The sequence below is a fragment of the Osmerus eperlanus genome, chromosome 21 (assembly GCF_963692335.1).
Source record: "Osmerus eperlanus chromosome 21, fOsmEpe2.1, whole genome shotgun sequence".
NCBI lineage: Eukaryota > Metazoa > Chordata > Actinopteri > Osmeriformes > Osmeridae > Osmerus > Osmerus eperlanus.
The window spans coordinates 319,505-332,393 of record NC_085038.1 but is presented as its reverse complement, the minus strand read 5'-3'; the positions used below and the strand labels follow the sequence as shown (position 1 = coordinate 332,393).

General features: G+C 51.6%; 2 protein-coding genes across 2 annotated transcripts in view; one reads left to right on the top strand and one right to left on the bottom strand.

Annotated features, from left to right (window-relative positions):
* kif28 (kinesin family member 28) overlaps positions 1-4,243 on the top strand; it is a 10,948-nt gene extending 6,705 nt beyond the window's left edge. The window contains exons 10-20 of the mRNA XM_062447523.1: positions 301-419; positions 519-626; positions 706-918; positions 985-1,055; positions 1,226-1,360; positions 2,373-2,536; positions 2,703-2,800; positions 3,119-3,203; positions 3,321-3,586; positions 3,735-3,912; positions 4,152-4,243. Of these exons, the coding sequence (XP_062303507.1) occupies positions 301-419; positions 519-626; positions 706-918; positions 985-1,055; positions 1,226-1,360; positions 2,373-2,536; positions 2,703-2,800; positions 3,119-3,203; positions 3,321-3,586; positions 3,735-3,893 (1,418 nt within the window). The 3' untranslated portion in view covers positions 3,894-3,912; positions 4,152-4,243. The remainder of the gene's footprint in view (positions 1-300; positions 420-518; positions 627-705; positions 919-984; positions 1,056-1,225; positions 1,361-2,372; positions 2,537-2,702; positions 2,801-3,118; positions 3,204-3,320; positions 3,587-3,734; positions 3,913-4,151) is intronic.
* A 2,022-nt stretch (positions 4,244-6,265) lies between these two features.
* On the bottom strand, positions 6,266-12,779 carry dusp27 (dual specificity phosphatase 27). The gene is made up of 6 exons (XM_062447138.1): positions 12,662-12,779; positions 11,705-11,888; positions 11,114-11,232; positions 10,755-10,986; positions 9,820-10,037; positions 6,266-9,099 (listed from the first exon to the last, which is right to left on the bottom strand). Exons 2-6 carry the CDS (start codon positions 11,806-11,808, stop codon positions 6,443-6,445), a joined length of 3,330 nt encoding a protein of 1,109 aa, XP_062303122.1. The 5' UTR covers positions 11,809-11,888; positions 12,662-12,779; the 3' UTR covers positions 6,266-6,442.
* Positions 12,780-12,889: the final 110 nt, after the last annotated feature.

The following is a 12,889-nucleotide window of genomic DNA, read 5'->3' as shown; positions in this document are numbered from 1 at the left end:
GGGTGAGGGGTGAGGAGGAGGTGAGGAGGGGGAGAGGGTGAGGGGTGAGGAGGGGGAAAGAAGTGAGATGGAAACAGAGAGAGCAGAGTGGTAGTAAATAAGTAAATAAAAGATACAGAAAACTACAGCTGCCTGCCTGCCTGCCTGCCTGCCTGCCTGTCTGTCTGTCTGTCTGTCTGTCTGCCTGTCTGCCTGTCTGTCTTACTGCCTGCCTGTCTGCACATCTGTGTGTGTGTGTGTGTGTGTGTGTGTGTGTGTGTGTGTGTGTGTGTGTGTGTGTGTGTGTGTGTGTGTGTGTAGGAGAGCCCAGTGGTGTCTCAGGTCAGACAGACCCCAGTCTCCTGGCTGTCTTCTATGACTACATCAAACTGATGCCCATGGTGGCCGAGGCTAACCAGATGAGCCAGGAACTCCACAAGGTGACACACACACACACACACACACAGACACACACACACACACACAGAAATGTGTGTGTTTAACAAGGGGTGGAGTTTACATATAGTGTCTTTCACTAGGAGGTGGAGTTTAAGCTGGAGATCAAGAATCTGGCGCTGTCAGATGCCAGAGGTCATGACCTTGAGAAGGACATCGCTGTCAGGGTCACGTCCCTCAAGAACAGACAGGTCAGACATCCCAAACCTGTGCGTGTGTGCGTGTGTGCGTGTGTGTGTCTAGCCTGCTGATCTGTGCTCTGTCCTCCAGGTTTGGCTGTGGTCCAAGAGTAAATTTGTGAACCGTAAGTACCTGATGGAGGAGCTGTACCAGCAGCACCAGGCTGAGGGCGGGGGAGCGGTGGGGCCCGTGCCCAGGGAGAGGGACCCTTTCTGGGACCCTGTGGAGCCTCTGCTCCTGGGGAAGGCCCACCTCTGGCTCCAGTCTCTGGCCTTCCGCATCGCCCTGGATGAACAGCTGGAGGTCAGAGACACACACACACAGAGGTTGGCCACTAAGATAGAAAAACTAACTTGTGTGTGTGTTCAGGTGCTGGGGTCAGAGGGCACAGAGGAAGCTATCGTGCAGGCCCAGCTCATCCCCTGCAGCCCCACAGGATTGTGGGTAACACATACACAAACAAACACAGACACATTCTTCCTTCCTACTTTTCTGTTTCCCTCATCCTCTACCTCCATTCCTCTTCTCCTTCATTTCCTTTAACTGCCTCCCCCTTCCTTCTCTCCCCTCCTCCCCCTCCCCCCCCCCCCCCCCCCCCCCCCCCCCTCAGGTCCCTGTCAGAAGAGGACATCCTCATCGACCCCTCAGAGCTGCTGGGTCGCCGTCTGGACTTCCAGCTGGTTCTGGACCAGTGCTGCGGCCTGCGCTGGCTCCGCCAGGCCAGGGACAGGGGGGTCCAGATTGGGTAAGAGGACCGGGCTGGAAGGGGTCTGGAGAGGTGATCTGGGCGCTACAGCAGGGGGCCATAATGCATCCTCATCCTCAACACCTTCCTGTTCTCCTCCATTCTGTCCTCCTCCTCAACCCTCCATCCTCCTCCATCCTCCTCCTCCTCAACCCTCCATCCTCCTCAACTCTCCATCCTCCTCAACCCTCCATCCTCCTCCTCCTCAACCCTCCCTCCTCCTCAACCCTCCATCCTCCTCAACCCTCCATCCTCCTCCATCCTCCTCCTCCTCAACCCTCCATCCTCCTCAACTCTCCATCCTCCTCAACCCTCCATCCTCCTCCTCCTCAACCCTCCCTCCTCCTCAACCCTCCCTCCTCCTCAACCCTCCATCCTCCTCAACCCTCCATCCTCCTCAACTCTCCATCCTCCTCAACCCTCCATCCTCCTCCTCCTCAACCCTCCATCCTCCTCAACTCTCCATCCTCCTCAACCCTCCATCCTCCTCCTCCTCAACCCTCCCTCCTCCTCAACCCTCCATCCTCCTCAACCCTCCCTCCTCCTCAACCCTCCATCCTCCTCAACCCTCCCTCCTCCTCAACCCTCCATCCTCCTCAACCCTCCATCCTCCTCAACCCTCCATCCTCCTCAACTCTCCATCCTCCTCCTCCTCAACCCTCCCTCCTCCTCAACCCTCCCTCCTCTTCAACCCTCCATCCTCCTCCTCCTCAACCCTCCCTCCTCCTCAACCCTCCCTCCTCCTCAACCCTCCCTCCTCCTCAACCCTCCCTCCTCCTCAACCCCCCCTCCTAAACCCTCCCTCCTCCTCAACCCTCCCTCCTCCTCAACCCTCCCTCCTCCTCAACCCTCCATCCTCCTCAACTCTCCATCCTCCTCCTCCTCAACCCTCCTCCTCCTCAACCCTCCCTCCTCCTCAACCCTCCCTCCTCTTCAACCCTCCATCCTCTTCCTCCTCAACCCCCCCTCCTCCTCAACCCTCCCTCCTCTTCCTCCTGCTCTTCCCTCCCAGGTTCCAGATGTTTGACTGTGTGCAGCTGTTCACGCCAGCCGTGTGGCACAACGTCAACCCCCTGCTGGACCAGAGGATCCACTTCACCTCCCTGCAGACCTCCCCTGCCCTGCTGGAGCACCTGCAGACCAGCGCCCTGGTGCTGGAGCTTTGGGGCCTGCAGGGTGAGCCTGGGACTAGCCTGGGAAGGGCAAGTCACCTTGACTGGGCACATGATGGGCTTGGCCTAGGGGTCTGCCTGGGTGTCTTATGATGTGGATGGGCTTTCTCACACAGTCACGCACACGGAGACGCACACACACACACGTAATGTGGTTGTTTCCTACCTAGAGGGGTGTGTGGAGCTGGCGTGGTGTCTGGAGGGGGTGGGGACGACTCCAGAAGGAAGCTTCATCATCGACCAGGCCTCTGACACACCCGCTGTCTGCGTCAGTACTGATGCCTCACAGTTTCACTTAGTGTGTGTGTGTGTGTGTGTGTGTGTAGACTGTGGACTCTAACTGTGACTCTCTCTAAGTGTGTGTGTGTGTGTGTAGACTGTGGACTCTAAGTGTGACTCTCTCTAAGTGTGTGTGTGTGTGTGTGTGTGTAGACTGTGGACTCTAAGTTTGACTCTCTCTAAGTGTGTGTGTGTGTGTGTGTGTGTGTGTAGACTGTGGACTCTAAGTGTGACTCTCTCTAAGTGTGTGTGTGTGTGTGTGTGTGTGTGTGTGTGTGTGTGTGTGTGTGTGTGTGTGTGTGTGTAGACTGTGGACTCTCTGCAGCGGGACCTGGAGGCCCTGAGGAAGGACAACAGCTCCCTCAGAGACCAGCTCAGCATGGCCAAGCATGGTAGAGCTCACACACACACTCACACACACTCACACACACACACACACACACACTCACACACTCACACACTCAACTTGCAACTTGTTACATTAATCCCCCCCCCCCCCCCACCACCAGGGTGTGAGTGTGTGCGTGGCCAGGCTGAGAGGAGCCAGGCTGAGAGGAGCCAGGCTGAGAGGAGCCAGGCTGAGAGGAGCCAGGCTGAGAGGAGCCAGGCTGAGAGGAGCCAGGCTGAGAGGAGCCAGGCTGAGAGGAGCCAGGCTGAGAGGAGCAGCCAGCGCTCCAGCTGTGAGGTGGAGCTGGGCCGCTCCCTGAAGGTCTTCTACCACAGCATGACCTCCGTCAGGGCTCTGCTGCAGGGGCTGCGTAGGCACCGACCCAGTGTAACCATGCCAACACTCTGTCTGCTGTTTGAATATACAATACTGTCTGTCTGTCTGCTGTTTGAATACACAATACTGTCTGTCTGTCTGCTGTTTGAATATACAATACTGTGGGGTTATGTTTCCCAACTGTGTGTGCGTGTTCCAGGAGGATGCTGGCCTGCAGGCTCTCAGGCTGTATGTGTGTGAGCAGGCTGCTCAGCTGAAGGTGTTCTCGGAGGAGCTGGAGCAGAGCGTGGCGGCACTCAAACAGGACGTCGCCGCCATCGTCCGTCGCAAGCGAGAACGCTCCGGAACCTGGTCTTGACCAGGCCTCGCCGCTAGAGGTTGGGGGGCTGAGCTGGGGGATGGTAGAGGCTGGGGGGCTGAGCTGGGGGATGGACTGACCAGGCCTCGCCGCTAGAGGCTGGGGGGCTGAGCTGGGGGATGGACTGGAGGCTGGGGGGCTGAGCTGGGGGATGGTAGAGGCTGGGGGGCTGAGCTGGGGGATGGACTGACCAGGCCTCGCCGCTAGAGGCTGGGGGGCTGAGCTGGGGGATGGACTGACCAGGCCTCGCCGCTAGAGGCTGGGGGGCTGAGCTGGGGGATGGACTGGAGGCTGACATGGCCAAGGCCAGACACTATGAACCCTTGTCTAGCCAATCAGAAGGCCAGAGACCAAAGGAAGTGAAGTACATCCTTTACATACACCTTTATGTTTACTGGACCTTTATTTAGAAAATAGATTTGAATAAAAAATATAATATTTTAAAGCACTTATCCTCATGTATGATTGTGTCCAATTCTAAATCTACATGTATAAAGATGTTGAACCATGTTGAGCTGACAATAAAAACAATAAAAAAAATCTCCACTTCATCTCAATTTAAACATCCAAACAGGTCTATGAGCACAGGATGAAAAAGAATGTTTACAGTTAGGTCCATAAATATTGAAATGAAACAATCAAGATGTGCTTTAAGTGCAGACTTTCAGCTTTAATTTCAGGGTATTTACATCCAAATCAGGTGAACGGTGTAGGAATTACAACACATTTTATATGTGCCCCCCCCCTTTTTAAGGGACCAAAAATAATTGGACAAACTAACATAATCATAAATCTAATTGTCACTTTTAATACTTGGTTGCAAATCCTTTGCAGTCAATGACAGCCTGAAGTCTGGAACCCATAGACATCACCAGACGCTGGGTTTCGTCCCTGGTGATGCTCTGCCAGGCCTCTACTGCAACTGTCTTCAGTTCCTGCTTGTTCTTGGGGCATTTTCCCTTCAGTTTTGTCTTTAGCAAGTGAAATGCATGCTCAATTGGATTTAGGTCAGGTGATTGACTTGGCCATTGCAGAACATTCCACTTCTTTGCCTTAAAAAACTCTTTGGTTGCTTTCGCAGTATGCTTCGGGTCATTGTCCATCTGCACTGTGAAGCGCCGTCCTATGAGTTCTGAAGCATTTGGCTGAATCTGAGCAGATAATATTGCCAGAAACACTTCAAAATTCATCCTACTGCTTTTGTCAGCAGTCACATCATCAATAAATACAAGGGAACCAGTTCCATTGGCAGCCATACATGCCCACGCCATAACACTACCTCCACCATGCTTCACTGATGAGGTGGTATGCTTTGGATCATGAGCAGTTCCTTCCCTTCTCCATACTCTTCTCTTCCCATCATTCTGGTACAAGTTGATCTTGGTCTCATCTGTCCATAGGATGTTGTTCCAGAACTGTACAGGGTCTTTTAGATGTTTTTTGGCAAACTCTAATCTGGTCTTCCTGTTTTTGAGACTCACCAATGGTTTACATCTTGTGGTGAACCCTCTGTATTTACTCTGGTGAAGTCTTCTCTTAATTTTTGACTTTGACACAGATACGCCTACCTCCTGGAGAGTGTTCTTGATCTGGCCAACTGTTGTGAAGGGGTTTTTCTTCAACAGAATTCTTCTGTCATCCACCACAGTTGTTTTCCGTGGTCTTCCGGGTCTTTTGGTGTTGCTGAGCTCACCAGTGCGTTCTTTCTTTTTAAGAATGTACCAAACAGTTGATTGAGCCACACCTAATGTTTTTGCTATCTCTCTGATAGGTTTGTTTTGATTTTTCAGCCTAACGATGGCTTGCTTCACTGATGGTGACAGCTCTTTGGACTTCATATTGAGAGTTGACAGCAACAGATTCCAAACACAAATACCATACTTGAAATGAACTCTAGACCTTTTATCTGCTCCTTGTCAATGAAATAACGAACTCCCATGAGGGAATAACATACACCTGGCCATGGAACAGCTGAGCAGCCAATTGTCCACTTACTTTTGGTCCCTTAAAAAGGGGGGGGGCACATATAAAATGTATTGTAATTCCTACACCGTTCACCTGATTTGGATGTAAATACCCTGAAATTAAAGCTGAAAGTCTGCACTTAAAGCACACATTGTTTCATTTCAAATCCATTGTGGTGGTATACAGAGCCAAAATGATGAAAATTGTGTCAATGTCCAAATATTTATGGACCTAACTGTATGTTGATTTGAAGTTTATTTAGCTGTAAATTTGTTCTTTCAAAATACAGGATTTCCAATTGAGTTAATTCATTCAGTTTGAAAGGAGGAACCAATGTGTTGTGTAGGGATACACTGCTGTCCTGGTGAGCTATAAAGATGCAATACGATACTTCATCATTAACCAAAGATATTTTAATGTTTTTATTCAATTATACAGTTAGCTCTACATATTCCCTGTAAGATGAGCATGGACCTTTAATACTGTGAACTAACCACTGTATCTCTGGCATTTGCCTTTATGTTATCAGTCTAAAATAACAACAAAAAAACAGCAGTTTGCCACCCGCTGTGATTTCCATCATTTCAGTCCTCCAGATCCCTGCTTCTGTGACTATGTGACTCCAGTTGAGCTCTCCAAGAGGCGATGACATCATCGTTCTCCAGCTCTGCTGCAGCCTGAGCTCTGGACCTCTGTCTGGTTTGGCGGATGAACGCAGCCACATCACTCTCCTCCTCCTTCTCTCCCCCCCCTCTCCTCCCGCTCTCCTCCCCCTCTCCTCCTCCTCTCCCATCCTGGGGTTCCCTGTACTGAGAGTAATTGGTGAACTTTCTCTTGGCTGAATACTCCGGTTGGCTCTCGTCTCCCTCCTCCCCCCCAGCTCTGCTGTAAGAGTTTGACCCCCCAGCTCTGCTGTAAGAGTTTGACTCCTTCAAGCTCATGTCTAGAGGCGATCGTCTGGCTGGGTGATATGGTTCAGGGCTGTGGTCTGGACTCGATTCTGTGTCGGCCCGGCGTCTGAACTGGTACGGTGAAGTGAAATCCTCGTCCTCGTCTTCTCCCTCGCTGAGTGTGCTGGAGGATCCAGGTATGGCTCTCTCTGCCCCCTCCTGCCTCCTCTGGGGAGGTCTGACACTGTTCAGCCACTCATCAATGCTGGTGTTTTTGTCTCTCTCCAGGGCCGTGGAAAGATTCAACCTGCCAGAGAGGCCGTAGCTCCGGGTAGGTTTCTTGGGGGTAGAAGTGTCCCCACGGAGTCCTTTGGAGTTCGTGGAGGTCTTTCCCGGTGAGAAGTTGTCCTCTTCCTCCTCATCCTTCTCCTCCTCTTTGGGCTTCTTCTTGTAGAGCGTGCTGCGCTTGTTATCCTCGGCAATCTTCTTTACCTCATAGGAGGCCATCTTGTCCCTCATCTCTGACTTTATTTCCTTGTCCATCAGGTCCAGTTTGTGCAGGTTGACCTGGTCCTGAAAGAGGCTGTACAGCGGTACGCTAGTGGTGGTGATCTTGTTTCTACGGGAGCCCATCCCAGAGAGGCTAGAGGCTCCCCCGGCAGGGCCATGTCTGTTGCACAGCGTGCTGGAGTAGGAGGCTCCGCTGAGCACAGAGGTTTTGTCGTCAGCCGCGCCACGACCCGAGTAGAGGCTGGAGCCTCCATCGAAGCTGAGCACCGAGCCGGCTCGGGAGTGAGGCAGACTCATCTCCGCCTGCTTCTGGTTCAGCGTGTCCGTCACCACGTTAGCGATCCAGTTCTGGATGCTGGCCAGGTTCACCATGGGCTCCCCTCCAGGGCCCGGCAGGGTGGGGACTGGGAGGATGGGGACTGGAGTCAGTGGCAGGCCCGGGGGCTGCGACCTGACGCTGCGGCTCTGGGACATGACGGAAGACCTGCCGCTCAGCATGGAGACGTTGTCCTCGCTGCTGGCAGTAGTGACGCCTGCTCCCGCCCAGAAGGCGGACAGCGGCACGGTGCTCCCGCTCAAGCTGCTCTCCGTGTCCCAGCCGCACATGGACTGGCTCTCCTCCAGCGTCCTCCGCGACCGCTCCAGAAGCTCCTCTCGGCGCTGCCGGCGCTTCACGGTGGCCGAGTCGTCTCCGCGGCTCAGCTCCACGACGTCGTCCTTGTTGTCCTCGCCCATACGCTTCTGCTGCTTCAGCTTCCAGCTCTGGTACGCCGTCAGGTTGACGTCCTCCAGGGACGGAGTCGCCTCTCGCTCACCCGCCTCCCTCCCACCGCCTCCCCCCCCCGCCGCCCCGCCCTCCTTGGCCCCGTCCTTCTTATTCCAGCCAAACTGGATCCTCTTGACCCTCCAGCGCTCCAGGGGGGTCATCTTGTCCTTGTTCCTTTTGCAGAAGTTGTACATGGAGCTGGTGTCTGACATCACGCTCTCCACATCCTCGTCGAGGCTCCTCCTCTCTTCCTTGTTGGTGCTCCCCCCACTGTTGTCGTTGTTGCTGCGGTAACGGGCCGCAGCCTGCTCCTCGATCTCCTTCAGACGCTGCTTCCACAGGTCAGAGTAACTGCTGCAGCTGGACTGAGAGTCACAGTCTCTCCGCCCCACCCTCGCCTTTACCCTCTCCCTCACGGCCCGGACTTCCTCACTGGTCACGCTCTCCAGGTCCTCTCCGACTGCTGGCTGGCCTGGCCTCCCTCCCCCGGGGAGCGATCCCCCCTCCTCCCCCCCCTCCTCCCCCTCCTCCTCCCCATCACTCTGCAGCTGGGCCTCCCACCACTCCTCGTTCTGGTACTTCTCGTTCCTCCTCTGCCACTCTCGGATCATGCTGCCCACATCGTCCTCCTCCTCGTTCTCCTTCTCCATCAGGGCCTCCGTGCCTCCCTGACCCCCCTGCCCCCCCCCCCCGCTGGGGTCTGGGGCCGGGCCGGGCAGCAGGGCAGCGGCGGACGACGCCACGCTGCTCATCACGCTGGCTCCATCCTCCTCCTCCTCCATCATGATGGACTGGGCCTTCACCCCCATCATGCTCTGCTCCTCGTCCAGGCGGGCGAGGGTGTCGATGACGGAGCACTGGCTGAGGGTGTCGTCATCATCGTCACGCTCCTCCAGCAGCGCCTCGTTCAGCTGCCGCAGCTGCTTCAAGAAGCCCTCGTTGGGGTTGATGGCTCGCTTCTTCCTCAGGGCCGTCAGGGCCTCCATGATGGTCATGTGGTGGAAGATCATAAGGTAGGCCGCCACCAGCACGGCGGAGCGACTAACACCCATCATGGAGTCGACCAGCACCTTCCCTGCAGACGCAAACACAACAACACCATCACAGTCGCAGCAGAGAAGGCTGTCATGCATCAGGGACGGAGCTTTCATTATTCATTTATTTCATTATGTCATTATGTCTCACACTTTTTGAAAACTGCAAATCTGTCCACCCCCCCACACACTTTTTATGAAGGAAATGATTGTTTACGGCCACATCCTCCCTCAACAGCCCTCGTGTGACTCCGTCCAACACAAGCTGCTGATTTGATTCAGCATCTACGGTGTAACAACACCCTCCAACCAGAAGGAGGCAGCCTTTCCTTTTCCAATCACATCTCCGACTTCCTCAAATGAGACTAAGAGAAACTTCACTAATAGGGCATTTAGGATCAGTGGAATGAACCCATTCACTGCAGGAGGAATTAAGGTCAGTGTGGAATTAGATTCAAACCAAGCAGGGCCCAGCTAAGTACGCATTCATGAACAAGGCCTAAATTGTACAATTGGTATATAGATCGATGCTGGTCCTGAAGCTTAATTTGAATATAAAATGTACAGGGATTGCACTTTACGGATTAGGCGACTGGTTGCATTGCGGGGGGCAGGCAAAATTAAATACAGCTAAAATTACCCTTAGGTTAAATACATTTTAAAGGATTATACCCGCATCCCTTGCAAATGAAGCCAGGTTTAACCGTTAAAAAAAAGAGTTATCTCGTGGTGATTTAAAGAGCTTTCTGAAGGAGAAAGACCTTTGTGTGTCAGCAGAGCCTCGTCTAGGAACTCGGCCGCAGTGCGGAAGTGGGGAGAGATGTCCGCGTCGGCAAAGTCGTCAACCTCGATGCCCATGTACTGGATGTTCATGCCTGCGTAGAACGCCTCCCCGGTGTAGACCCCGGTACCGTGGGCTGCATTTAGGATATGGGTGATGCCCAGGCGCTTCAGACGGCCTTTATTTACCGCCACAGATCTAGAGAGGAAAGCAACCCAAATGGTCAACAAATATATATATATATTGAAAGTTGAAATTTAAAGTGTGTGATATAATGTTTTCACATTAATAAGAGGGTGAAACACAAATTATATTGTATTTTCTTAAAATAGTTTGTCAAATAAACCTGGTGAAATATAGAGGGGGATATAGAGGGGGAATATAGCATTGTTTAAAATTATTTACGCTTTGTTTTGTAGACTATTGTAAATCTTTTTTACTTTTTATAGTTAAGATGCTTATGTTTATCGTATGCGTATGTGTAAACTCGCATGGTGAATAAAGCTCATTCTGATTCTGATTTGAATCTGCAAACTCTTGATCTTTGGTCAAATCCTCTAACCACTCAGCTAGCCCCTCATCTGGACACATCAAGATGGCCAGAAAAACATGAAGCATCATCCCTGATTACAGCTCATGTTTAGAGACAGGTTCAGTTTACAAACCCAGACAATTTGCCTTGCTCATTTACTGTACTCTAAATACAAGCTTAATTCGCTAGCTTAATGTAATGCTTAATGTAACAAGCTACTTAATTTAGAAAACACGCTACATGAAGTAAATGTTTTAACTAATTAATAACTTATTACTAACTAATAAGTTATTATTTATAGGGTTAGCACTAATCTTAACCCTTAACTCAAATCTTTAGTTTTTAATGATTACATTTTCAATCTCACGTCCCTCAGGTCTTACTTCTCTCCAATGAAGATGTTGGACCACACCTCATCCACAGGCCTGAAGGGCGCCTCCAGGCGATCCTGCACCATGGCCCGCTGGATGTCCATCACGCAGGGCGTGTTGTACGGGCTGCGGTCGTCTATCATGTCCTTCACACGGTTATACAGGTCCTCCACCATCAGCTGCTCAGCTGTCTCCAGCATGGACTCTGGGATGGACTCCGTCCTCACCCGTCTAGGCTTCAGCTCTGAGGAGAGATCGTGAAGGAGATCTTTATACACTCTCTGGTTACTTTACTTTTTACTGCTTGTTTGTTTGGTGGAGTTACGTGTGTGATTATGGCCTCCCTCCCAGCTGGCTGGAGGGGCTGTCACCTTCGCTGATGATCTGTTTGGCAGCGATGGCAGACGACAGGTGGATGGGCTCCATGAAGATGCTCTCGGCATCCGAGCCAGAGATCATGGAGAACCTGGACTCTGAGATTGTGGAGAAACTGCAGCGGTACAGGTACAGATTTTACATTTGTATTCAGAAGATGCTTTTATCCAAAGCGACATTCAAAGAGACACATAACATTCTGATTAAAGTGGTGACAAATATGAGGCTTACTGAAATGCCAGTCAAGTTGTGCAGGTGGAATGGCAAACACTGACTTCGTACACCTTTGTGCTACTGTACTGTACTGTACTCTATTCTACTGCACTCTTCTGTACTGTACTGTACTCTACTCCTCTACTCTACTCCATTCAATCACTCCATCTCAGGACGAGTTGTGATCTTTACTGGATTGTGATTCTTTGTGTGACTTTGCTCCCACCACACCACACACACTGCACACACACACAAACCACACACACTGCACACTCCATACACCGCACACACAACACCATCCCACACACATTCCCCCCCCACACACACACACACCCATCACACACACACACCCCAGCCCTGCGGAGGTGACGTACTTGCTGGGTGAGGGACTCCTCAGGTAGTGAGACTGGATGCTTCTGACTGTGTCCTCCTCCCCCGAGGGGACCGTCTGGTCGCCGCTCTCGCTCGGCGATGCCATGGCAACAATATCCCTCTTTCAACACGAGATTCGTCCTTTGTGTGAGGGACCTCTGTGTGAGGGACCGGGGAATCTAAACGCTGTTTCACAGAACAACAGTTTGAAGGAAAGTGGGCGACACTTGAGATTAAGTGTGTGTACCGTAACTACCTTGTAATTACACAGCAATGCCCAAAGTAACAACATGTCAACACATAAGAACTGTTTTGTTGCTAAAGTTTATTACATTTAAGCGGTTAAGTTAGATGTTAGACATTAAGTTAGTACACAAGTGAAACTAGATGTAGGGGAGGTTGGGCTTTCCAGGGGTGAATGGAGATTAAGGGTTAGGGTTAGGGTGCATTTGAGGTGAATGGAGATTAATTAGAGAGTAGAGATCTTGTTTTGGTAAGAAACCCTTAAACTGCCCCTTTTGCAACATCCCCTCACCCCTCACCCACATCTGTTCCTTCTTACACTTTAATTATAACCTATACCGCTTACCCTTAATACCATGGAACAGCATAGCATTTCCTTTGTTCATTATTACAAAAGTTAGTGCTAGTGTAAAGTGTCTTTAAAACCATTGTTTCTGTCAGTTTTAGACACAGTAGACCTGCTGTTACCTGAAGAGTAATTAGCCTCTATTCTCCTCATATGAGAACACCTGAAAATGTCTAAAACGTTTTGAAACAACAACATGTCTGCTGCGTGCGTGTCTGCAGGCTCTGACCCGTCTGCCTGATGGCTATTATTAGTAGCAAGGACAGCTGTCCAAGGCCTGTCAGGCCTAGCTGGGTGACAAGGCAGAAACACACACAGACAGAAAACCCCAGTGGAAGAATAAAGTACAATCGTGAAAACCTCCACTTACTGCCAAGTTGATATGAATCTTCCTACAGTCTGTCTAATCCAGACAGTTGGAGATTTCTCGTACTTCTCCTCCCAGGTTGCTTCTCTGTTCCAGTGTGGTGTGTCTCCACTGACTGAAGTGGTTGAGAGAATGAGAGAAGGGCCTAAACTTAGAGTCCCCCGCCTATCACCCCCTCTCCTGCCCCTCACCCCCTGCCTCCCCCCTCCCTCACCCCCTGTCCTACTTCCT